Source organism: Rosa rugosa, chromosome 1 (assembly GCF_958449725.1).
Source record: "Rosa rugosa chromosome 1, drRosRugo1.1, whole genome shotgun sequence".
NCBI lineage: Eukaryota > Viridiplantae > Streptophyta > Magnoliopsida > Rosales > Rosaceae > Rosa > Rosa rugosa.
The window spans coordinates 62444715-62467854 of record NC_084820.1 but is presented as its reverse complement, the minus strand read 5'-3'; the positions used below and the strand labels follow the sequence as shown (position 1 = coordinate 62467854).

Below are 23140 nucleotides of genomic sequence, written 5' to 3'. Positions count from 1 at the left end.
TTTGCATCAATTACAATTTAATCCTTCACTTTCACCTGAAGTAAAATTGGTCTTGCAGTAATTGATCGACGTCAAACAGAAAGGAACTCTCGTTTCTCTCCATCGATCTGCAGAAAATCACTCAATTACAATCTTATTTGGTTATTGAATTTCAGATGTGTGAAAAGTCAGTCGCTTGAATTGGGCATGAATGTTTCGGACATTTTGATTTAGGGTTTTTCATCATCCTATGTGGTTTCTTGTCTACATGATGAATAATTTTTACGGGTTCTCCAAATTTAGATTAGGGTTTTAGATTAAAACTTTCAAAACAGAGATTTTGTTTAGAAGTTTTGATGTAAACTATGATCACACAGGTATCTGTTTCGAAGAAGAGGGACTACTTTGTTGCAATTAGAAGAAGGTTGTATCTACTTCCTTATAAGTTATAACCTAGCAAAGGTAAATGTTTGGCTCCCAAAATCAGTTTGGTACAAACTGTCTCTTTTGAATGCGCGAGCGTGCCAGCACCGTGGGGTGCAGTCGTCGGGAAGTCCCTTGACCTGACTTCTTCTCAAACGATGTGGACGAGGAGAGCACCAACCTCATCACAAGGTTCTTTTCTATGCCTTTCGGAAAAGGACTTTTTGCCTACTGGTAAAGGCTTTGGTTGTGGTCTCTTTGCGTTCACCGAATCGATACCCAACGTTGTAGGTTGAGCAGAGCAATCACCGGGAAGTCTGGAGAAGCACGGGTTTTGCTAAAGCGTGACTTTAGCTTCGCTGGGTTGCGAGGGCGTTACCCTTGCTTCGCTGGAAGTAACGGTGGCAGTAGCACTAACAGTCGGCTCCTGGGGAGATTGGGAATGGAAGCACGGTCGCCGGGTTGGTTTGGTGACATTGACAGTCGGCTCTTGAAGAGACTGGGACTGGAGTGTGGTCACCGGTAAGAGAGGCTGCTCCGGGGAGACTTGGGCAATCGTAGAGATTGGTTGAAGAGTTGTTGGTCCTTGTTGTGTCGTCTTTAGCCTCTATATATAGGCTGCTGCAGATTCTCTTTCCTAATAGGAATGAAATACTATATTTTAGGTCACAGTTATTGGTCTTGAATAAAATCAAAACACTTAATAGTTTTGATAGCTATCGTAGGCAATTAAAAGATTGACTTTGTACATGGCTGAAATATAGGCAAAGATTAATTGCCTCTGGAGCACAACTTCTGTAGAATATTCTGTAAATATTTACTTTCCTTGTACATATAGATTATGTCTCTCTGTATAATTGTAGGAGATCGTTTCCTATTAGGATTACTCTTATATCACTTTATAAACCCTATTCTTGGGAAGTGAATAATATTGAAGCATTCCAAATACCTTGAAGTCTTATTTTCTACTTGGTATCAGAGCAGGTTCAATCCTTGAACTTGCACCGTATTCTGTTGAAACCCAAAACCTGAATTCCGAAAAACATACCTGAATTTCGAACCCAAATTCCGAAGAACATACCTGAATTTCGAACCCAAATTCCGAAGAACATACCTGAATTTCGAACCCAAATTCCGAAGAACATACCTGAATTTCGAAACTCTAAACAATTCTTGAATCATTATCAATCTGACCATCACCGCATCAACTTTACCCCACATCATCACCATAACAAAAAACCTTGCTACGAACCACCCAATCAAATTTATTTTTCCACCATCACAAGTCCCATCACAAGTATATTTTTTCTCTTTCTTTTTTCTTTCCCAGACAACTTCACTTGGGGACCAGTTTATACTTTATATCACCACCACATCCTGCATAATTGTTTAAGCCTAGTTGACAAGCCGTCAACCTTTCCTGCTCCAAGCCAAGCCGTAGCCCTCCTAGCCGACAAGACCTCTTGCTATTTGATTAAAGTGTTTGATTAACGTCCTGCTGCACCAATTGTTTGGTCACGTGCAGGCCCTTGCTTTCTGCTCAATGGGTCCTTCCTCAAGCCTCTTAACTCCTCCACCACGCCATCCTCCGAGTAAAATAAATTCATATGCAAATATAAAGTGTCCGCTCTGTGGAGTTTTGGGTCATAGCAAGCAACGGTGCTATGAAGTAATTAGTTACCCTGATTGGTGGGATTTTACCAAGAAATCGCAAAAGAACCTCAAAAAAGCTGTCGTGGCTACTACAGAGGAAGAGCACCTATCTGATGCCTCCGCTAACGTAGCATAGTTAGGTATGAAGGGTAAGGTATCTATGAATAGTTCTTGGATAATTGATACAGGTGCATCTGACCATATGACTAATGATAGCTAGTCTCGTAGAAAAGCTGAAACCCTCCTCTCAAGACATTGTCTCTACAGCGGACGATACTCCAACTCCGGTTACCGGAGAAGGTTCTGTTGTTCTGTCTAATACATTAACCCTTGAGTCTGTGTTAGTTGTTCCTTCATTGGCATATAATCTCCTATCTGTTAGCCAAATTATTCTAGCACTAGCATGTATTGTGACATTTTATCCCTCTTTCTGTGTGTTTCAGGACATTCTGACTCGGCGGATTCTTGGTTATGGTGTTAGAAGGGGGAAACTCTATTACTTGGACCTGACAGAGAGTGGAGAGCAACAGTTGGTAGGGCAAGTGAATCAGGTCAATGGAGTAGTGAATGCTAAGGAAACAGTGTGGCTGTGGCATCGTCGTTTGGGTCATCTATCTTTTGGTTATCTTAAGAAACTACAACCTCAGTTGTTTTTGGGTGTCCGTGATTCAGAGTTTCGTTGTGATGTATGTGAATTGGCTAAGAGTCATCGAATTTCGTATTCACCTAGTCTTAATAAAAGTCCCATTCCATTTATGAAGATTCATTCTGATGTCTGGGGTCCTGCTAAGATCCCTTCTTTTTCTGGAGCTCGGTATTTTGTGACTTTTATTGATGATTGTACTCGTATGACTTGGGTATCTCTATTAAAGAACAAGAGTGATGTTTGTTCCATGTTCCAAGTGTTTCATAAAATGGTGTCCACACAGTACCAACAGTCTATTCGAGTTTTTCAATCTGACAATGGTGGCGAATATGTGAATGGCGATATGCAGGAGTTTATGCAATCTCATGGAATTCGACATCAGACTTCAAACTCATATACTCCTCAACAGAATGGATTGGCAGAAAGGAAGAATCGACAGTTACTTGAAGTTGTCCGTGCCTCTTTGTTTGGCATGCATGTACCTCGTGAATATTGGGGAGAAGCTGTGAAGTCCGCTGCCTACCTCATTAATCGTACTCCTTCTCGGGTAATTGAATTTCAAAATCCTCAGCAGAAACTTCAAAAACTTCTGTCACTTCCGTCGCTACCAAATCTTGAGCCTCGTGTGTTTGGATGCGTAGTCTATGTTCATATTCCCAAGCCTCAGCGCAGCAAGCTCGATCCCCGTGCCCGTAAGTGTTTATTTGTTGGTTATGCTGAATTCCAAAAGGGTTATCGCTGTTATGATCCTCTTACTGGCACTATGCATGTCTCTCTTGATGTTGCGTTTCGTGAATCCGAGTCTGATTATTCAGGGGAAGGTTCGGAGTCTTCCCTTCAGGGGGAGAGAGTGTGTGAAGGGAATCCTCGAGACTTATTTGCATTTGAAGAATTTGAAAAATTAGAAGCTTTGGAATCGAGATTTGGAGTTGGGAATTCTTCAACTGGAAACGAAACAGAAACTGGAGTAGTAGAAAACGAAAAAGAAAAGGATGCTGCAGCCGTGGGGGCCCCCATCTGCCAAAAAGACAAGGAAGCTGCCATGGGGTCCTCCACCTACAGAAAAGAAAGTGGAAAAGAAAGAGGAGAAAAAAATGGAGAAGGAAAAGAGCATGTTGCCGTAGGAAAAGAAAGAGGAGAAGAAAAAGGTGACCAAACCGTGGGGTCCCCAAGTGAAGATGGTGGTCTGATTGGAGGTAGACAATTCGATGGATCCGTGGGGCCCTCAGTTGGACATGATTCCATCAGCCAACGGCTTGGCTCCAGCCGGCCATATGGCTTAAGCCACCAACTTGACAAGTTGAGGAATGCTGCAAGTCAACCTAATTTGTCAGAAAAGATAGATGGAGCACGCCAACCTACTATTGTGCGGCACCAAAGTGGCCGTGAGTTCTCAAATCAAGACCCCACACGTCAAGAGACTGATACGCACCTTGAGGGTAACAATGATAAATTAATGCATCCTGGAATATATGGAACATCACATACCAACGAATTACTCATTGACCAGCCCGGCTGTGATGCACCCAATGAACAGAATATAATTCAGAGTCCTCATCTATCAGAGTTCTTCCCCCTCTCTACATCGTCAACTGAAGAATCCGCTGTGAGTGTTCCTTCTCAGGTACCTTTAATTTCGAACAAATTATCTGCGGTAGGTAATATTGAGTCTAGGAAATCACAGAGGGTTACCAAGGGTATTCCTAAGAAACAATATGAACCAGACATCAAAACCAAAGCTAAGTATCCTATAGCTAATTACATGTCTAACCATAGGTTGTCTGGGTCACATGCACTTGTTGTTGATCAATTATCCACTGTATCTATTCCTAGTAGTGTACAGGAGGCTTTGGCAGACCCTAAGTGGACTCAAGCAATGAATGAAGAACTAGAGGCTTTGCAGAAAAACTCGACTTGGGATATTGTGACTATGCCTGCTGGAAAGAAGACTGTTGGATGCCGATGGGTGTTTACAGTAAAACTTAAAGCTGATGGGAGCATTGACAGGTACAAAGCTAGATTAGTTGCCAAAGGTTACACTCAACGCTATGGAATTGATTATGAAGAGACGTTTGCCCCTGTAGCAAAGATTAATACTGTTCGAATCTTGATTTCACTCGCAGCAACTAAAGATTGGCCTCTACGTCAGTTTGATGTGAAGAATGCTTTCCTCAATGGTAACTTGGAGGAAGAAGTGTATATGGACATGCCGCCAGGAGTCAAAAATTTGCCTTATGATACTAGCAAGGTTTGTAAGTTGAAGAAGTCTCTTTATGGTTTGAAGCAATCTCCGAGAGCTTGGTTTGGGAGGTTCTCCAAGTCCATGAGGACATTTGGATATAGACAAAGCAACTCGGATCACACTTTGTTCATCAAGCGTAGTCAGGGTAAGATCACCGCTCTGATAGTATATGTTGATGATATGATTGTCACAGGGGATGACTTAAAAGAGATGGAGGCTCTACAAAAGTATCTTTCTAAGGAGTTCGAGATGAAGGATCTTGGGCAATTGAAGTACTTTCTTGGAATTGAAGTTGCAAGGTCTAAAAAGGGGATTTCGTTGTCTCAACGTAAGTATGTACTTGACTTGTTAGCTGAAACAGGGATGCTTGACTGCAATCCTATTGAGACACCGATCGAGATGAATCACAACCTTGCAATCTATCCAGATCAAGTTCCAACTGATAAAGGAAGGTACCAACGTCTAGTATGGGGGCTTATTTATCTTTCCCATACTAGGCCTGATATTGCTTATGCTGTGAGTGTGGTCAGTCAGTTTATGCATTGTCCCAGTGAAGAGCATATGGATGCAGTGTATCGTATTTTGAGATACCTTAAGATGGCACCTGGAAGAGGTTTGTTGTTTGAAAAAAAGGGTGATTTGGAAGTTGTAGGGTACACAGATGCAGACTGGGCTGGTGATAAGACAGACAGACGATCCACGTCTGGGTATTTTACATTTGTTGGAGGAAATCTGGTGACTTGGCGCAGCAAGAAACAGAAGGTTGTTGCTAGGTCAAGTGCTGAAGCTGAGTTTCGAGGTATGGCACATGGAGTGTGTGAGATGTTGTGGATTCGTAATGTGTTGAAAGATTTGGGTTTTAAACTTAAGAAAGCTATGGACTTGCATTGTGATAACATATCTGCTATTGAGATTGCTCACAATCCTGTTCAGCATGACCGGACTAAGCATGTGGAAGTAGATCGACATTTCATTAAGGAAAATCTGGACAGGAAAATTATTCGTTTCCCTTTTGTGTATACAGAAGATCAATTAGCAGATGTTCTTACGAAAGGAGTGTCAAGGAAAGTGTTTGACAACTCGATTGACAAGTTGGGCATGATTGACATCTATGCACCAACTTGAGGGGGAGTGTAGAATATTCTGTAAATATTTACTTTCCTTGTACATATAGATTATGTCTCTCTGTATAATTGTAGGAGATCGTTTCCTATTAGGATTACTCTTGTATCACTTTATAAACCCTATTCTTGGGAAGTGAATAATATTGAAGCATTCCAAATACCTTGAAGTCTTATTTTCTACTACTTCTAGATGTGCACGTCTTCCATATATATATATATATATATATATATATATATATATATATATATATATATATATATATATATATATATATATATCTTCGCAAGGATTTCAAACTGCTCGCGTCCATGAACCCTTAATTGCATGGGCAACTATGATTGTTTGCTTAATATTGGCAGCGAAGGATGTCCACCATGCAAAGGAGTACGTCCTTCCTTAATTGTCTCACCACTGAGCAATCGTACATACATGATAGAAAAAGTCTTTGGTAGGGGCTGCCACGTGGTGGGGCCGTGCGGCCCTCCAATCAAAATTCTCAAACTTTTCTCTCTTTTCCGAAACTGCCCCTGATTTTTAATATATAATACCCAAAATACCCCCCTGCTTGGGGTATGAATGGCCCGCCCCACTGCCACGTGGTGCGGGTGCCGTACGTAAGACCTTCTCTACATGATATATATATATGTATATTCCTTGTTGAATTGTAATCAAGGATGATTACCTTATTATCTCCCCCACGTCCATTGTGGCTTAATTGCAATATATATGGGACCCCCCTGATTCCTTGCATGCATGGTTCTTGGCCATGATCCCTTCCTTCCTGCTCAATCGTGGTAAGCAAACCAACTAAACCACCATTAATTACCAAATATATGATAATTAATAGTGAATCGATGAATATCCAGTTTCGCCTCAAGATTGCTTGGTCTCCAAGTAGGCTTTATTTTAGCCTCTAAACGATATTTCCCGAACTTGTCGAAAATAAATAGGTTGGGCCACGGATATTGGCCCGGTTTTCTTCGAGTCCCCCTTATCAGGAAAAAATGTTATTTTGGGTTCAAACAGTAAATACGATCTGCATGTTGTTAATTGCATTTGCTCAGTCTCTTGTAATACTTTGAAATATGGGGTTTTGTGTTTGGGGAGTCATGTGAATGTTTACTCTGTCTGTGTGTTTAGAGAACAACTTAAACATCACACTAGAATTATGTTAACACCGTACTATCATAAATCGCTTTAGCTTTAGAGGTCAACACATTAAAGAGATTGTAAATAGATTAGATATTGATATTGTTGGAAGTAGACTAGCAGAAATTTGATACTTTATAAATAGATTAGATTAGATATTGCTTGGATTCCATATTTGAGGAAGAGCATGACTCCTAAATTTGATTACAGTGGTATCTAATCTAATCTAATCCAAATTTGATTCCACATATCCAAGTATCTAATCTAATTTGATTCCAAGTAGATACTGTTTGGGGCAGAGCATGGCTCCTATTTTTGGTCGGAAGTCATACCTGGATATGTGGTTGAATCTTACATGAAGTACTAAAGAGTGCCTTTGTTTTGATGGACATTGCTTAGTTAGTTCTTTGTACAAATCTGGATAAGCCAAAGGTTGAGTTTGATGAAGAGTAAAACATCACACTGATGGAGTTTGATAAAGCGTAAAACTTATATGTTGAAGATTCTTCTGCTGTATTTCCATGTGTCTTTGAAAATACTGATGCTCGATGTTCTATATTTCTGATTTTGACATGCACTTGTTGCATTCCAGTGCTTCTAAGAACAAAGTTGGGTAAATTCTGTGTGTGTTAATATACACCATAAATTTCTGTAGTCCATCTGAGGTATTATCGAATTGAATTGATCAATCATATTATGGTTCATCATTAGGTACTCTTTGCATATTCTAGTGCATTGGGGTTTCTTTAATATCTGTATAGTTCATGGGACAACCTACAGGACAAACTATTTCAAGGTCTTAGTAATACATTGAAGACACTTGTGCTGAATTTCATATATCTGGTTTAAATGTGCGTCAAGATGCATTCACTTTTAGTGATAGAGAGGTCATACAATGAAGCCTTAAGAAAGATAAACTTCTCAGCCATTGGCATTGTTTTTGTTCTTTGATTGGTGCATGCATTGTCAGAGTTGTCTTACTGAAAAATAACCTTCTCAGCCATTTGGCTGATATCAGCTTAGTTAATGTATGATATTAAAATGGAATTTTGAACTCTCAAAGTTTCAAATGTTCACCCCTGAGAAACATATGAAATCTGAACGGAAGAATAACCTCTCTTATGAAGCGATTGAAGCCTGTCCTTTCAAGATTATGCTCTCAAAGATATGTTTGGGATGGTGATATGGAAAACTTATGTTTGGTTAACTTGGTTGTCTGGAAGTTAAGTGACGATGGACACACATAGCAAATTTACATTGTCTATCCTTCCTCGAGCTTCCTCTTTCATTCCACCAGCATTTGCTGTTTTGTGTTTTTGACATCAGTAGTTGACTTCATCTGTTTGTATCTCAGTTATACCCTATTTTGTTTCTATGTTCTGACAGGATCGTATCATTGCTCGTCTCCAACAACCATATTCACTCGATTGTATTCCAGTGGAAGCAGAGTATCAGGTAAATTGCTCATATCTCTTATGTTTGAGTAAAATTTCCATCTATCTTTATTCGAAGTTTCGAACCTCTATTTTATATATGTTTACTTGTATTGTACATCCTTCACTATGATTATACAGAATCAGTCTTATTTATTTGATTCAGTCTAAACAGCCTTTGTTCAAAATCCTTCTATATAGGGTTTTTTTTCATCAAATTTACTGTTCTAATAAATCAGTTATATGTCAGAACTCTAGTCATGAAATATATGAACAATAATTATTTAGCTTTTGGGAAATATTAGTCTTAGAAGACAGTTAAAAGGATTCCTGGCAATGAAGATGATTTTGTTGGAAATCTCATTATGTTGAAGAAGACTTTTCTTAATGCTTCTTTTGGCATATTTGCTTGGTTTATGCAGAAACAATTCTCTGAATTACTGATGAAGGCTGCTAGTGATTGTGGAGCATTAACAGCTTCAGTTGCCGATTTCCAGTGGAGCCAGACGTTTAAGGAGCCTCCTTCAGTATGGGGGGTATGATTGTCGAAACTTTTCATTTGTTTCTATTCATCCAGATTGAGTAAAGCACAACTTTTTTTTGTTATTATTATAAACTTCGAGCATATTTGTATAGTGGTCTGTGAGATTCCTTCCTCCAGTCCCCGGCTGAGGAAGTCTTTAAGCATTTCATCAGAGATCTTTATTTTCTACAACTGATGCAGGAAATGCTTCGTCCAATTCCTGTTGCCTTAGCGTCATGCACCAGGTTTTTCGAAGCAATGTCTTCTATGAGGGAATCGTTTGCAACACTTCAACATCTTAGAGTAGGTCATTGAAGAAAACAAGACAGAAATTTGTGAAGATTTTTTTTGTATATTACTTCATAAAAGAGACAGAATACAAGGATACACTATAGGCATAAGGAAACAAACTTCCATAACCTTTTAACAACTCTTAACAGCTAAACCCATAACTATGTTTTAACAACTCTTTCTTAACAAATAAGGTAAGGTATAAACAGTAGAAGATAATGCACAAATCAGTAAGCCATACTGGCCACACTGTAGACATATTGCCAATAGTCATTCTGATACCGCTTCTCCTATCACACCAGCCAAGGATTCCAGAAGAGTACCAGGGGCTCTATCAAGGATTACCACGATTTTAAAAGATCACTACACCAAAAACTGCATCACACGACGGTGAAAAAACGTCGTCTGATTTGAAGACTCACCGTCGTCTATCTCAATGTTGTCTGATGAAAAATCAGACGACGGTGAATTCACCGTTGTATGATACAAAGTCAGTCGACGTATATTTCTTAACACCGTTGTCCAAGAACTCGACAGATGCCGGACGCACCCATGCGCAGCACTTGTGCGCAGCAGTTCACACAACAGAATTTGCTTTTATGCCATTGTGGGTTGAGATTTTCATACAACGGTTTTGTAGTTTAGCTGTTGTGTGATTAAAAGTAAGACAACTGTGTTATAGTATTTTCTGTTGTATGAGCTTAAAACTAGACGACGTTAGTTATTGAAATCCATTGTGTGATATCTATGAACGAGTTAAATTAGACAACGTTACTTATTGAAATCCATTGTGTGATACCTATCAATGCGTTGTGTGAATACCCAGAATTTTTGGTTCAGACAACGTTGGTTGACATTTTTGAAAATCTGTTGTATGATTGCTGCAAACATCCATTCTCTGAATTGATTTGTGCATTAATTTGGTCCATTTTACCTAATAAACAGTGACTATATCTTTCAAGCAATCCATCATAATCCAACATTCTGTACATAAAACTGCAAAAGGCAGTATTTCCCAAACAAAATTGTCCAAATTTCAAGCCAACAATAAAAGAAGAAAAGCATTCCTAACTAGCTATTCATGAATCAAAAGCTGATATAATATCTTTTCACTTCAACAAAACCTTCATGTGTCACTTTACCAAGCATCTTGTGCACTATATTCTTATTTGCATCACCTCCAAGCTTGTTATGAAGCTTCATAAGTTAGCACATATTGCAGCACCAGAAGGAATGTTCCTATTTGTTTGTGGTGTTGAGTAGAACAAATCTGAATGGTTCTTCTAGGATTTGGATATTGGAGTGCGAAGAACCGTTTCCTCTATATCTACATCTTCACCATTCAAAATCCTGCACAAGGTTTCCCATCTCTTATCAAATACTAAATTACCAATACATGTCATAATAATTCGATGTCGATAGATAAGTCAAACTGGTGATTGTATCAGCTAAGATAGAGGTACATTTGAACATTATACACATTTAATTAATGAGACAAATAAGCAAATCGTAATCTACCAATGAGACTAAGCAGCTTAAATGATAGAGCAAACCTGAAATGCATAGGAGCATAAGTTCGAAAAAGTACATAAGTATTGCTCATGTTGACTTCACTATCAATCCAATCAATCAAAGTTTCCATTGATCTCTGGTATGCAGTTTAACATGAAAAAGTCAAATTAACAAATTAATAATAAGCCTCTAGTTGTGAAGGGTACCAATAGATGCCGGATGGTTTGTAATCAAAAGCAAATTTAAATGTTGTAGCAACTGCACCATATATCCCAGAGAAAATTGCAAACAATTGAGTAACAATATGGGTATCTTTCAATATTTTCTTATGATAAAGATATGAAACCAATATACTGAAATGAATTGACTGATAAGTGGATTACCTTGTGAACCCACTCAAACTCCCCGCCTCTAGGATCAAATGTCCCGTGCTGCAGACTGGTCAATTTAAGGGTAAAACGAGGACCACATTCCTGAGTGTTTAAGACAAGAAAGACCGTTAAGATCTACATTTATAAATGATACAATAAAGAATAAAGAAATAAACGTAAACTGCATGCTATGGTAGATGTGGCAATACCCTGCCTTCCTATGTCACATAAATGGACCAAGAACGAAACATAAGGACATTTCAAGTGGTGGAGGAAATTCAGCCAGGGCCCTGGGCCAAACCAGATCGAGACAAGAAAGCAGATGCAAGAGGAACAAATAAATAATTGACACCAACCTGTAGGCGCGCAAATGGTTTTGCTTCAGTAATAGCGTCAGCTTTGGAATCCTTGGTCTTTTTGCCCTTTTCTTCAGCCTGTTTAGTCTCTTTGGTTTCAAAAATGTACCTGAACACATAGAAATTAATGATCATCAGTAAACAAAAAGCTCTACAGCAAAGGAAAGTATATAAGATCACAAGTATAAGAAAGGATCACTGCAAGAACTAAAAATAGCAAAGGAGGCACACCGATGATGCCGGAAGAATATAAAATCTCGCTGGTTGTGGAAAGTTACAACTCGCCGACCACGAAAATTTGGTTCTCCCTCAAGTACCTGTATTAATCTGAAGAAAGCAGGTGAAAGAAGAAAACCATTAGGAGCTTGAAGGTAATCCATCCTTACATAAGAAACTAATTGTACAGGGAAAAAAAAAATGAAATTACCACAATGTGTGATGAGGTGTATTTGAACCAAAAAGTCCTAAATGCATCTAATATAATGTGAGAAAACATTTCAAACAAGTTAAGGATTGCAACCTCCCAATACGATGACCAAGGCGTGTTGTAAAGTTGTTTAATACAAGCTCAGGCTCATGACTGGTTGGATTTCCATGATTCTGCAAGCATGCCAAATAAAGAATAAGGAAAGAAAATGACAGTTAACACACACCCTACATTAATTCCCCAGAGATGAAAAATTAATACTTTGCAGAATTTTATTCTTTTGGACTCTTTCAAGATTTTAAATCTCAATGACTCCTCTTTTCACCAACTGAAGAAAATAAAAACCTTTCATCGCAATATGTGGCAAAACAGTATAAAGATGGTACTGTTTTGATACATGCAACATATAGCAACAAACCTTGATATCCTTTCGTAAAACAATCTTTGAGAGTTTAAAATGGGCAGTAGGTCCATTAGGTAAGCCAATAATTAGGAGAGCATTACATATATTAAAGAAGTGAGTTCCTTTTTATTTGCATACTCTATAATCTGCAACAAGGAAAAAGATTACATATATTAATTGTTTGAACTCCATGTTTGTTACATTGAAAAAGTGAAAAACAAATTGATATAAAAGACAGAAATGGTACCTTTTTCAAGTCATAAGTGCCTCTTTTATAGTACTGCGCATTTGGGATCACCGAAAGTAGTTCCTCTGTAAAAGCAGGACCCCTCTGAAAACCACCAAAACAACAAAAAGCATAAACCTTAGCACACATTGGCAATCACCTTGTCATAAAATATATCTGTTCCGTAACCAACAAAAGCTAAAATGACATTGAAAACAAGTAAAAGACCAATACATACAGAAGAGTTAAATCGGCAAGTGGTGATCAATATCTTCGGATTCGATTCACGCTTCAAAACCGCACTAAACTCATCCGCATCATTTCTAACAAACAACTGCAAACTCACTAATAACCTGCCACCATATATCTCATCACTCGCTAATAACCTGCCACCATATGTGCACATAGTTGCTAATGGTCAAGGTTCAAGGGCTGGTTTAAAAGACAATACTCCACCTGCATGGCAGTTATAACATGGAAGAGGAAATTACCTGTTCCAATTTTGCCTCATGTGCAATAATGAACTCGTCAATTCTTTGCTGCAGTACCTTCAATCCAGGTCTATTTTGCTGGTATTCCACAATCCATTCTGTGGATTAAGAAATTCAGTAAACTAGAAATAAAACATTCTTGTTGCTTCACGTTTAACAATGTGGATGGCAAAATTAATATCATACATGTTGACATTAGTATAGAAAATAACTTTTCTTGGTATTAGAACATGCACAGACCAACAAGTACTTTGGAATCAATATTTCATACTTTTCATTCCTTTCGGGCTGCCCTCATCCTCAGAGGAGATAACGATGTTTCAATTCAAGAATTATACTTGTTATTTCTCTTGAGCAGTCCTCATCCACTGAAGAGAGATGACAAGGTTCATCTCGAACAGCTTCCACTCTCTTTTCCAGTAACTTCCCACTTTCGAAGGAATCGCGATTCTTCTTTTTCTTTTTTCCTAGCTTTCTTTGACTTACCTACACAAAAAAGGAAAAACATAAAGGAACACTCAGGTTAAGTACAACTGCTTTTAACATCCTATTCAGTGACCAGTTGCTGATTTGCAGGGATAAGAAATCAAAGCGACATTCTTTCATAGTTTTTGAGTTCAGTATTCTTACAATCATCTTCAGTGAGCACCATTTCAGCACTTCCAGTCTCTCCCTGAACTTCGAATTGGCTCTGATCATCTGCGGCTTCATCGTCTAATAAAAATAAAATTGAGTTAATTGAGTTGAAAGCAGAAAACGATTTTATTGTTGACACCCCCATGGAATTCATGCCTTATTTTTATAACTTGAGACATGAAAAAAAAGTACAAAACCTCAAATTGCATATAAAGCCAAATATAGCAGATACAGGCAATGGCATAGGAAATTTGAAAATGTTCATTATTCACTACCAAATTTTGTTCACTAGGGGACACCATGAACAGATTGCACAATAAATGAGGTTTATATACGAGTATACTATGCTACAAGAACAACTAAAGAAGCTTACCATTTAATTAATCAAAACCATCAGTATTAGAGGGATCATCCAAATCCTGATTGTTCTTCACCTTCTTTCCTTTTCCTTTCCTCAGTTTCTTTGTCTTTTTCTTGTCATTGGCCGCTTTGGTCGAGTTATCTAGTGAAATGACAAGAGCAAACCGCATTGAGTTCATTTTGAATGCAAAATTCTGACCAAGTAATTAACAAGTAAACATTTAACAAAGCTAGAACTCCACTTTACCTTCAATAGAGATCTGAACAACTTTTCTCGAATCACCATTGTTTTCTTCTCTCTTTTTCTCTTTCTCATCTCTGAAGGTCCTGAACTTTTATCTGGAAACAATTCAACACAATATCAACTTGTTTATACTTTATTCTCTTCTCATCATAAACCTATAGAGCAAAACTTCAACTTTCCAGGCCGAATTATCCAAGTGTCTTCTGTCTACTACATAATGGACATCAATTACACACATTCATGTATTGGTTTTTGTTCTAAAATCCAAAACTCTTTCTCTACTAACTTCATTCTACATAATCCCAGAAGCATTCAAGTCAATTCAAACAGCAAAACGAATCAAAAACAAAACTTGAATCAAAGTGCAAGAGATTAAAGCGACGAACCCTTTTCAACAGGCTCCAAATTTCTCTGGGCAAGCTCCTTGTTCTTCTTCTTGTCCTTGACTCCCATCTTCTCTATGAGTAAATAGCTCAACTATAGAACTGAGACTACCTTATCTTACTTGAAACCAATGCAAAGCAAGAAGAAGAAGAAGAAGAAGAGGGTATCTAAACCTTAAGGAAACGAACCAAAATATGAGACCAAGTTCGGAACTTGACTGATTTCGCAGGTGTTGCGTGTCTTTGGCTCATGGATTGTCTCGGATTCGAGCGAAGACTTCGACCGGGTGCTTCGATGGAGATTCTTTTTAGGGTTGAGTTGGGGTTTGGCCAGAGACGAGTAGACTTTCAAGAACTAGAGAAGACGACGGGATTGTGAGGTTTTGATTAGAGTTTGGTGGCTGTGATTGGATTTGGTGGAAGAAGGTGTCGGAGCCAAGGCACGATGTTGAAGCCTTGAAGAGGAGTTGAGACTTCTGGGAGAGAAGAGAATAAGAGAAGAAGAGAAGAAATACCCCGTCTGGAGCTTGCATAGAATGAGATTTATCTTCTCTCTGGGGCAGAAGAAATACCCTAATCGAGTAGAACCCAACTCGATTGGTTAGAACCCAAATCCCCCATTTCAGCAGAATGAAAAACCCCCAAATTGAACCCAACTCGAACCCTAATCGAGTAGAACCCAAATCGAATAGAATCTAAATCCAGACTTTGAAAGATGTGATTTGTGATGGCTAAGTGTTTTGAGAAGATGATGAAGAAAAGCTCCAGATTTTGCTCGAAGTGAAGAAAAGCTCGGGGTTTCTCTCTCAGACATGAAAAATGGCCAAGGCATTAAGTGTGCCCTCGAGTTGCCTAAGGCAATAGGCATTAATTTTTTTTTTTTTTTTTTTTTTTTTTTTTTTTAAGTCAGACAGACAACGTATAGATACGTTTACGTTGTCTGATTTGTTACATAGCTAAGGGAATGAAAGATGGAAATTTCCCGCCTCTGCAATCAAAATGTTAGGTTTCGCGCTTAGGCTAGTCATTTCTCATTCACACAACAGAAATAGTTCATTCTGTTGTTGGAACTTGCAAGCATAATAAACAATTGCAGCCGAATTTTCTCATTTTGGGGGGAATGAATGTCATTTTGGAGCCATTTCCAAATTTTGGTACTCACTTGCACAACAGAACATTAAAAACCATTGTATGATGATTTGCAGGTATACTACTACAACGGAAGTAACTAAACTGTTGTCCAATTTAATGACATCTAGGGTATAATTTGGAGCCAAATTTGACTCAATGGTAGGAGGGAAATATGCCGGTCTTTTTTTTCATTCAGACAACAGATAATCTTTCTTTCCGTTGTGTCATCACCTCCTAACTAGAAGTTTTAGAATTTGAGCATCTTTATACAACGAAGATTTATTAAATGTGTTGTATGATTCAATTGTCGTCAACAGACAACAGAGGATTTGTTCTCCGTTGTGTGATCACCGTTGTGTGATGCAGTTTTTGGTGTAGTGGATGTCATTCTGAACAAGGTAAAGTTTTTGCATTATGTGGTATTGTGGTTGTACGTTGTCAGTTTTTTGAATGTATATGTTGAAGACTCTTCTGCTGTATGTTAAATTTCCCTGTGTCCCTGAAAATGATGATGCTCAATATATTTCTGATTTTGATACAAAATCTATTACATGCACTCTTGTATTCCAATTATGCTAAGAACAAAGTTGGGTAAATTCTCTGTGGGTTAATATGCACCACAAATTTCTGTAGTCCATCTGAGGTATTGTCGAATTGACTTGTCTTTGTCTAATCATATTATGGTTTAACAATACGCACTGGTTGCATATTCTAGTGCATTGGGGTTTCTTTAATATCTGTATGGGAAAATTACAGGACAACTATTTCAAGGTCTTAGTAATAAGCTGGAGTCACTTGTGCTGAATTTCAAATATCATCTTTATATGTGCGTCAAATATGCTTCACTTTTAGTGATGGAAACGTCATACAATGAAGCCTTAAGAAAGATAAACTTCTCAGCCATGTGGCATTGTTTTTGTTCTTTGATTGGTGCATGCATTGTCAGAGTTGTCTTACTGAAAAATAACCTTCTCAGCCATTTGGCTGATATCAGCATAGTTAATGTATGATATTAAAATGGAATTTTGAACTCTCAAAGTTTCAAATGTTCACCCTTGAGCAACATATGAAATCTGAACGGAAGAATAACCTCTCTTCTGAAGCGATTGATGCCTGTCCTTTCAAGATTATATATGCTCTCGAAGATATGCTGGTGATATGGCAAAGTTATGTTTGGTTAACTTCTTGTCTGGAAGTTTAGTGACAATGGACATACAATAGAAAATTTACATTGTCTATCCTTCCTCGAGCTTCCTCTTTCATTCCACCAGCATATGCTGTTTTGTGTTTTTGACATTAGTAGTTCACTTCATCTGTTTGTATCTCAGTTATACCATATTTTGTTTCTATGTTCTGACAGGATCGTATCATTGCTCGTCTCCAACAGCCATATTCACTCAATTGCATTCCAGTGGAAGCAGAGTATCAGGTTATCTGCTCATATCTCTTATGTTGGAGTGAAATTTTTATCCGTATTTGAACTGCAAATTTGTAATGTTTACTTGTATTGTACATCCTTCACTATGATTACAGGACTAATCTTATTTATTTGGTTCAGTCTAACCAGCCTTTTGTCACTAAATCCTTCTTTATAGGGTATTTTTATCAAAACAACTGTTCTGATTAATCAATTATATGTCATAACTGTAGTCATGAAATATATGAATGATTTTTATTTAGCTTTTAGGAAATATTAAATCTTTGACGACAGTTGAAGGATAATTTCCTGACAATGAATAGTATGATTTTCTTGGAAATCTCATTATGTTGAAGAAGACTTTTCTTAATGCCACTTGTGGCATATTTGCTTGGTTTATGCAGAAACAATTCTCGGAATTACTGATGAAGGCTGCTAGTGATTATGGAGCATTAACAGCATCAGTTGCCGATTTCCAGTGGAGCCAGACATTTAAGGAGCCTCCTTCAGTATGGGGGGTATGTTTGTAGAAACATTTCATTTGTTACTATTCATCCAGATTGCATAAAGCATAATTTTGTTTTTTGTCATTATTATAAGATCTGACCATATTTGTGTAACGTTGTTTGATTTTAGACCACATGTGAGTGTGTCCTTTACATTTCCTTCCTCCAGGCCCCGGCTGAGGAAGTCTTTAAGCATTTCATTAGAGATCTTTATTTTCTTCAACTGATGCACGAAATGCTTCGTCCAATTCCTGTTGCCTTAGCATCATGCACCCGGTTTTTTTAAGCAATATCTGCTACGAGGGAATCATTTGCAACACTTCAACATCTCAGAGTAGGTCATTCTGATACCGTTTCACCTATCACACCAGCCAAGGAATCCCGAAGAGTACCAGGGGTTTCCGATTGTGTAACTCCGCCTCCCTGGAAAACCGAACCAAGCTTTGATGACTTAGCTATCAAAAGCTCAAGAAGGCCGAATATCAAGCATCAAGAAGCAGAGGATGAAAGTGAGCTGGACGGCTCTAGCCATAGGAGAGTGTCATGGCCTCCTTCAGTTAAAAAGGCTGCTACTTAAAAGCTGACTTTTAATATAACGCAGCAGCCTCTGCATACACTTTCTATGTCGATCATACACCTTAACAGTTGTTTGTGCAGTAATACATTTGATTCTATAAATTCTGAAATTGAAAAACATTAGTTTGTGCAGTAATCCATTTGATTCTATTATATATATTGGGAATTGTGCCAAAGTAAATAAAGCGTATGTAATAGCTTTTGTTTCACCAGAAAAAGTTCTAACGTGTGGTTATTGCTCTCAAAACTTCTTGATGAATTGAAGACAACTGCAGTGGATTCCCCCGGTACCAAAATTTGGCACCTTCACTTTTAGGCATTTTAGCTTGCTTCCTCTGGTAGTAAGAGCAAAATTCCTGTAGTGGCTTCTTTGTTCTTGGTTATAGGTTTTTTGGATTTCTGGGTTTTAGTTATTGTAGGTTTGTAGCAGATAGGAACTACACAGCCAATCTAAGGAGCAAGTGTCATGTAATCAAATGTTCAGAAACAAGCTAATAAGCCCGTCTTATCAGGCCATATAATACACAAAGAAGCATCTCCACATAGGTGTACACAACAGGCCAATAAACCTGCAAATCATGCTTATCCATGCATGAGGATAAACCAACATGCTTCAACCAAGAAAGCTAGAACAGAGTACGTAGTTGGATATGGATATTTAAAACTATACAACTGTTTAAGTCATGGAGAAAGCAGTAAAAACCAGCTCCTCCAGCATGTCAAAGGAAACTATTTAGACGATCCTTATACTTTTCATAATGGTCCACTGACGCTTTGGCCCGAGATTCGTCAAAAGAAACATTGCCAAGAAGACAGTCGATCACCAGATGCCTCACTATATATATTCTTGTTACTACAGGTGCCTTTGCCACAATAGCAGGACATTCTACCTATTCATTGAGAAGCAAATTAAATTGAACTCATAATTCTCACTTCACCTCTGATAACTCTGAAGATCAGAAAAGGAAAGGTGGAATACTGGAATCTAACCGTCAAAATCACAAAAATAAATGCAGCAGCAGCAACCAAACAAACCAACAACAACAACAATAATACAATGCCCGCATTACGTTTCTCAATCCCGATGATTTCATATTCCAAGTCGCCCGGCAGTATTTTTAAGGCCTGCAATCATCAAAAACTTAATGAAAAAAAAATTCGTAAAAATAGCTAGAATTGAAAAGAGCTGATTAAGTTCCCTAAAGTTTTGTTCAACATCAGCTTTTCATTAATGTAATTGTTCCAACTTCAAACTGGACATGTGCAATTAGTATTCGTCCTGCGACGAGTATTATTTACATGCTGTTGCAGTAAAGAGACAAGGACGTGTGTTGCAGTAATGAATTCACTTGTTAGGCGTAGCCCTGATTAGCTATTATGATTGTTAATCTACACATGTACCTAGTTTCATGTTTTCTGGCCCAAATTTCAAACAGGTCTGATCATTATGTATTGCATTGCATTGGATTGGATTAATTGTATACTTGTTTATTTGCACTCTGTAGATTATCTTATTTCTTTATTTTGTCGGCTTTCCATATTGCGTTTCTCAATGCAGGTGGGTGGTAAAAGGTGCTCTTGCAAGGTTGAGTGCTGTTCATCGGAGCCTCATGGTTGCTAAGATCTGGTGTCAAGAAGACGAACAGGCAGTCAGTGTGAGTTATTTAGTTTGGATTGGAATATTCAAGTCATGATAAGCTGAGAATATAAAACTAGTTATTACTAATTAACAAATGCTTTTCTAATTAACTAGTGAATTTATTGACAAAATCTTTATAATGGACGCTTATTGTATGTGTTGTTATGTGGTTAATGAAATCTCTTCTTGTCAAAGAAAATTAATCACATACAAATCTAGATGCAAAAGTTCCTCTCCTGTAATGATAACATTGGAAAATTACTCATAAGTGGCATGTTTATATGCTTGTCGCCGATAAAGACTACTTTCCTATTCGCTTGCCTGCGCGCCTCTACTCATGCGGGACCTCCCCCCGAGAATGGAAGTGCCGCCGCCTCATGTAGCTTACATAATGCGAAGTGACGCTTCGCTAGCATCAGGATTGGCGAGACAAAGGCAATCTCGCATTATTAGCATTGACTCTTGCGAAGAAAGAACCGGAAGGTTGAGAACCAAAAGATTCAACAGAGATGACCAATTGTTGATCCGAGAAGCTGGCCATCCCTAGAAACATTAATTAGCGATAAGGCCACAAATTGTTTTTTTTTTGTCTTCATAAGGCCACCAAACCCGAAAAACACCAGCTTCTTTTTGGGTTATACCCATTTTACCCTCATCTCTCTCTCTCTCTCTCTCTCTCTCGTGAAGCCATGGCGGATACAGAAGAGCTACCAAGGTCGTTGCTCATAGAGGATATCTACACGCACCACCGCTCTTCGTCTTCATTGTCTTCCGACAACGACAAGCCGGCTAAGAAGGCCAATGCCGTCAAGCACAAGGTTAAGGACGACGACAAGCTGTCCTTTCACGATTCTGTCTAGTCCAACGTTTTCAGGATCTTCGGCAGGGAAAAGCCAGTTCACAAGGCCCTTGGCGGTGGCAAACACACTATATCCATATCTCTCACTCTTTATCATTCTGTGTTATATTTGTGCATTATTGAATGGTTTTGAGGTCTTATTGTTTGGTTGATTGGAAAAGATCAGAGATGAATGGAAAGCTAGAATCTGGAGGTTTTGTTTTCGCGATCTAATTAACAAAAATATGAAAAAGGGCCTTATGATCTCTTCAGCTTGTAAGACCTATTATTTGATTCGGAAGGATAGTAGCTCTGTTTATTGCACCCTACTTTAAAGTTCCATTTTATATGTTGGTTGCCAATTCACATGTTGTGTTGATAGCTCTATATAAATGTTATAGTAGCTTTTCGGCTTTTCAACACGATGTTAGTAACTTTTTATGGCTACGTTAGTAATTTTTCAAGTTGATCTCAATAGTTTTTTTTGTTTTCTTTTGATTGATTTCAAGTCGATAGCTCATTATGACTATTATAGTGACTTTTCAACACATTGGTAGAAGTTTTTTATGCCTATATTAGTATCTCTTCAATCTGATGTCAGTAGCTTTTTTGTTTTCATTTTGTTGATTTCAAGTGATTTTCTGTCATTATCTTATTAAATTGGAAAAACATGATTCTGTATGAAATTCAATTTTCTTTTTGTTGTAATCTCGTATCTCAGCATTTTTTGTTTGAGATTGGTGTTACACTGTGAATATGCATAATCAGCTGGTTTTGTGCAATCAGTATCTATATCAGTAGCTTTTTGTTACTGCTTCAGTAGCTTTGTACATGTGTCATAGTGGATTTCTATACCTATGTCAGTAGTTTTTTATTACTGGTACAGTAACTTTGTACATGTGTCATAATAGCTTTCTAATACCTATGTCAGTAGTTTTTTGAGATCGTGACCACTTACCCATTTTCAGCTTAAAAAATGCCTACTTATTCCACTAAGAGTTTTTTAACCACATTTACCCAATCTAACATCTATTGACAGTTTTGCCCCTATTTTAATTAATAAATTACATCTCTCTCTCTCTCTCTCTCTCTCTCTCTCTCTCTCTCCCTCCCTCCCCTCCCCCCCCCCTCTTCGATCTATTCTCTCTCTCCTCCCCCCTCACCAGAGACTTTCCTTCTCTCCTCGCCGGATCGTCGTCCACCTCGTTCCATCCCCGCCGTGCAGAGGAAAAACGTCACCCTCTCCAACCATTCCCTTCCCCATGCCGGAATCAAAAGCCCAGACGCAGATCGAAAAATTCTGATCGGATCCAACCCATATCGGGTTAGATTGCGCCGAGCCAAGCAACGTCACGACGATCCCATCAACTCCAGTCCACCTCCGAACCCGCGACGCCACTCTACGCTGCCGACAACCCTGAACTCGACGCGGACCAGATCATTGACGCCGGTGGCAAACTGTTGATGGTGGAGTCGGACTCCGCGACGGATCGAAGGACTTGAGGAGCGAGCGGACTCGGTGGCCGGTGAATCTGATTCGGATTCCGGCGAGGGCTTGGGTGTGATTCACTCTCTGCTCTACCATCCCACCGATCCCCTCGTCCCAGATACCCCAGCCTCCAAATAGCTACCGGGGAAGCACCGGCGAAAAAAGAGCCGGTCTCACACTTTGGTGGGTGCCAAGAGCACTTTTTTTTTTTGGGTATACTGTGAGCAGAAGGCTTATAAGGAAGGAAAGAAGAATGAAGAATGAAAAAAAAAAGTTTTATTGAGGAGTTATATATGTCTATTGCGGGTCAATAATACGATTATTAAGGGCCAATAATAAGATTATTGGGCAATAATAAGATTATTTATTTGGATAAACCTATAAAGACTTTCAAAATTGTAAACATCTTCATTTTTCATTAATTATTGATCCCTAATAAACTTGTTACTCGGGGGCAATAATATGTTTATTGGGGGGCAATAATATGATTACTGGGTATTATTAAGGGGGTAATAAAATCGGACGCCGGAATCCAGTCACCAGTCTTGTAGCCAGATTCGGGACTCCGGTCACCGGTGGCCGAATTCCGGTCACCGGTCATCGGAGACCGCAGCCGGCCACCGGTCACCGGAGCACAGCAAGGTGGAGGATGACTTCTCTCTCTAAGTGAG

At 38.6% G+C, this 23140-nt stretch overlaps 1 protein-coding gene and 1 pseudogene across 5 annotated transcripts; one reads left to right on the top strand and one right to left on the bottom strand.

Annotated features, from left to right (window-relative positions):
* Positions 1–30: 30 nt before the first annotated feature.
* LOC133725973 (AUGMIN subunit 2-like) lies at positions 31–18686 on the top strand. Of its 5 annotated transcripts, none has more exons than XM_062153402.1 (10): positions 31–140; positions 357–441; positions 8604–8672; positions 9073–9186; positions 9375–9480; positions 9767–9825; positions 16388–16402; positions 17365–17433; positions 17826–17939; positions 18191–18686. In XM_062153402.1, the coding sequence occupies exons 4-10, from the start codon at positions 9094–9096 to the stop codon at positions 18263–18265; spliced, it is 531 nt and encodes a 176-aa protein (XP_062009386.1). In that variant the 5' UTR covers positions 31–140; positions 357–441; positions 8604–8672; positions 9073–9093; the 3' UTR covers positions 18266–18686. The 5 variants fall into 5 exon arrangements, with proteins under 5 accessions (XP_062009386.1, XP_062009385.1, XP_062009383.1 ...); XM_062153401.1 differs by having other exon boundaries at positions 18097–18686; XM_062153399.1 differs by having other exon boundaries at positions 18058–18686.
* LOC133725972 (uncharacterized) lies at positions 10418–15721 on the bottom strand (annotated as a pseudogene).
* Positions 18687–23140: the final 4454 nt, after the last annotated feature.